The 3,535-nt window shown below is 53.0% G+C and overlaps 1 protein-coding gene across 1 annotated transcript; it reads left to right on the top strand.

The window, feature by feature from the left end:
• Positions 1-497: 497 nt before the first annotated feature.
• Positions 498-3,258, top strand: Pla2g2a (phospholipase A2 group IIA). Its single transcript, XM_077791459.1, has 4 exons — positions 498-539; positions 752-896; positions 1,161-1,270; positions 3,116-3,258. The coding sequence occupies exons 1-4, from the start codon at positions 500-502 to the stop codon at positions 3,256-3,258; spliced, it is 438 nt and encodes a 145-aa protein (XP_077647585.1). The 5' UTR covers positions 498-499.
• Positions 3,259-3,535: the final 277 nt, after the last annotated feature.

Raw genomic sequence — 3,535 nt, 5'->3', positions numbered from 1 at the left:
TAAGATTGAAAAAAGCTTGCAGTGTGTTGCTTTAGTTCTGGAGAGAATTATTTGGATGGAAATCCTGAGGCTTGAATTGAGCATGGGGATGTGGGTGAAATGTCTAATGGTGGGGGCGCAACCTCTGACCTTAGGGATTTCCCAAATGGGTGGGTGAAGCTGATTCATTGTCTCAGGAATTCTCAGTCTCTTGAGGAACAGGGGTTCTCATTCAGGTCTCATAGGGGGTCTCCATGGTCCGAGGGCCTGCACATGTGCAAAGCCATTCCACAGAGCAATGGAGGGTGAGGAGGTGGTATTATGAGCGCACAGGCGGAGTCATGCTTGGGTACACTGGGTGTGACAGAGGTGTTCTGGACTTAGTGCAATGCAAGAGCATGTCTGTACCCTCTAGGACAGTGAATTGGGCAAGAGAATAGGGGCCAGGGCAGGAGTTAGGACCACCTAGGAGAGGAGCCCAGGCCAATCCATCTGCACTGTCCTGCACAGATCTCTCAGCATGAGGACCCTCCTGGCACTGGCAGTGATTATGGTCTTTGGTAAGAACTGACATTGATCTCAGCGCAGGGGGAGCCCCAGGGGGAGGAGGGGAGAGAAACACAAACCCCAAGTTTTCTTTCCTTTTGCAACAGTCCTCTCTCAGTGGGAAGAGAATAGAGGCCATGGGGGCAGGGGAGAGAAGCAGAGAGAGACATAAGGAGGACACAGGGCCTCACACCCCATCACCAGCTATTTATCAATTTCCTTTCAGGCCTAATGTGGGTTCAGGGGGATCTTTTAAACTTCAATTCCATGATCTCATTGGTGACAAAAAAGAATGGTGCAATCAATTATGGCGCCTATGGTTGCCACTGTGGCCTGGGTGGCAAAGGAACCCCCAAGGATGCAACGGATCGGTGAGGCCACCCCAGCCCTCCCTGCCCTGTGCTCACTTCTGGCCTCAGCAGGACTGAAGCTGGAAGGACAGAACTGGTGCCCCATTGACACAAAGGTTCTGGGATATCCCAGCTGGACAGGCCGTCAGCGTGCCGCACCCTAGGCTCTACACTTTTCTATAGCCATTGAGTCTCTGCCTAGGGTCAAGGGTGGGAGGGAGATGATGCAGCACCAGGGCCCCTGGAGCTGTAGGAAGGCAGCCCTAATGGTACAACCTCTACTAGATGCTGTGCCCGACACGATTGTTGCTACAAGCGTCTGGAGAAACGTGGATGTGGCACAAAATTTCTGAGCTACAAGTTTAAATACCAAGCAGGCAAAGTCATCTGTGAAGGTAAGAAAGCCCTGTACCCAGTCCACTTTCCCTCTTTCATTTGTTCCCTGCCCAACATGCCAGGTACAGTGCTAGACACAAGAGATAGGGACACAGAGTGACACAGTCACTGCCTTGAGAAGAAAGCAAGAAAGCAGAGATCACAAAGTGATGTCACTGCAAGCAGTGACAGCCGAGCTGTGCAGAGTCAGACAAGGGTGGGAGTATTCCCAGAAGAACACACAGTATAGCCAAGGATCCCAGGGGGCTGCAGGTCATTCTGTGCTGCCCAGTGAGCAAGGCAGGGGCTAGATCAACCAGACCTTTCAGGCCAGGGTGTCTTTAGTTTTGTCCTAAAGCCACAGGGAGCTAATTAGCACCTTTGCACAGAAACACATTTGCTTTTCAGAGGACTCACTCTGGGTGCAGGATGGATGGGGCCCAGGGAGCCTGCTATTGCAGACAAAAGAGCAATAGCCAGGCATAAAGCCCTGGTGATCAGGATGGAAGGGGCGTGGAATGAAATCAAGAAGCAGCTATATGATTTTGAGGAAGAATCAGCTTGGAGATGCCTGAGGAGGATATGGGGATAATGAGCTTTTGGGTGGGTATTTGTGCAGATGGTACCGTGGAGGTAAAGATCCCAGATGTTGTTCTGCTGGGTTGTACGAGGAACAATTCTAATTAGAATACTCAGAGACTAGGGTCTCCAGACACCCTCCCTGGGCAATGGCTGGCAGCCAGCTGGGTGTGAACACTTGCATCTCAGTGTAGGGTATGGACTGGGGACATACTCAGATTTCGCAGAGGAGAACTGGAAGTTGGGTGTGCTCTCTCAAGGCCCCTGAAGGAAGCCAGTGGATTAGACAGAAAGCAGGGAAAAGGACTGAGTGAGAAGGTCATGATTAACAACAGCAGTTTACCAGAGGAGGCCGCATTGGACGGACAGGGTTTCTGCAGACTGTGGGGCAGGAAGGTCGTTCAGGACTTCAGGAGAAGGTGCTCTCCTTGAGCATGAGGGCGAAACCAGGTTAGAGTGGGTTAGGTATGGGTGGGAAGGGAAGTGGAGAGAGGAAGTGGAGGCAAATCCATGGAGAAAGCTTGAATCTGAAGGGGAGGATGGAGATGGGTGGCAGCCGGAAAGACTGCTTAGTGACCCCAGAGAGTGGGTCCAGTGTAATTGGGAGAGGGCATGAACTCCCAGCCATAGCATGAATCATAAGATCAGAAATTGTCTCTTGCAATCGTGACCTCTCCATATGTACATTAGCAGGCTTTAGGGCCCAGACACAAGATGCCCAAACCAACTGGTTCGGATATTGGGGCTGCCTGACTCTCACAGTACAATTCTCCCAACTGCAGTCAGGCCTGGGGCAGCTTTTCCACACCATCAGCTCTGCCGAGTTGGCAGGTCCTACAATCTAAGTGTACATCAAGACACGTGCCACAGCTCCAGGCACCCGAACCCCCCCCCCTTTTCCAAGGGAGGGAATGAATGCTTCCCAGAAGCCTCCAGCAGACTCTCGCTCATTGGCCAGAACAATGTAGCCTGCTATTTAGAGACCAATCACTGTCAAGGAGAAAGAGGGGACCTGTCTTAAGCCAATCAGGAACCACCCCATGATTGGTGGGGTTTTACCGCCCACCAGAGGGTGGCCAATGGGAAGGCCTGCGTCTTCTGGTGTGGTGTGCAGGGCTCTGTGTCTGCGACCGGCCGGAGCTGGCTCCCCCGGGCCAGGGACCTGCCTCCGCACCTGTCACCAAGGTCCAGACGAGGAGCATCTGCAGGATGGGGTGGGTCCTCTCCCCCAGGAAAAGCCACAGACTATTAAATCCCATCCGGTGTTTATTTTCTTGTAATTTCAGCAAACCAGAGCTACTGTAAGAGTCAGCTGTGTCAGTGTGATAAAACTGCTGCCTACTGTTTTGCTAAAAACCTGAAAACCTACAATAGGAAGTACCAGTTCTATCCCAATTTTCTGTGCCGTGGGAAGAAGCCCAGTTGCTGAGGCTCCTCTTGGCCGAAGCCTGGCCAGCCAGTGCTGGTCCTCTTCTCCAACACCCTCTCTCCCAGCCCCCACCACGTTCCCCCTGAAAACAGTCCCGGTCCATCCCAGAGGCAAGCTAGGAGCCCTTCTGTCCTGACCCAGAACAAGAAGACCAAACCCCGGGGGCACCTCTGACCGGCCTCTTCCCCGGACTACCTGCACAGCTGAGTCCCCACTCCTGCCCTTCCCTACCACCTCTGGCCCCCTGCTTAGCTCCCAGCTGCACACTCCTGGGAGT

Source organism: Urocitellus parryii, chromosome 11 (assembly GCF_045843805.1).
Source record: "Urocitellus parryii isolate mUroPar1 chromosome 11, mUroPar1.hap1, whole genome shotgun sequence".
Taxonomy (NCBI): Eukaryota; Metazoa; Chordata; class Mammalia; order Rodentia; family Sciuridae; genus Urocitellus; species Urocitellus parryii.
This window is presented reverse-complemented; position numbering and strand designations above follow the sequence as displayed.

Excerpts from the sequence above, each read along its gene's own strand:
- Pla2g2a (XM_077791459.1), top strand. The coding sequence starts at position 500 with ATGAGGACCCTCCTGGCACTGGCAGTGATTATGGTCTTTG. Across the intron at positions 540-751 it reads GGCAGTGATTATGGTCTTTG|GCCTAATGTGGGTTCAGGGG; the intron begins GTAAGAACTGAC and ends ATTTCCTTTCAG. Across the intron at positions 897-1,160 it reads CCCAAGGATGCAACGGATCG|ATGCTGTGCCCGACACGATT; the intron begins GTGAGGCCACCC and ends AACCTCTACTAG.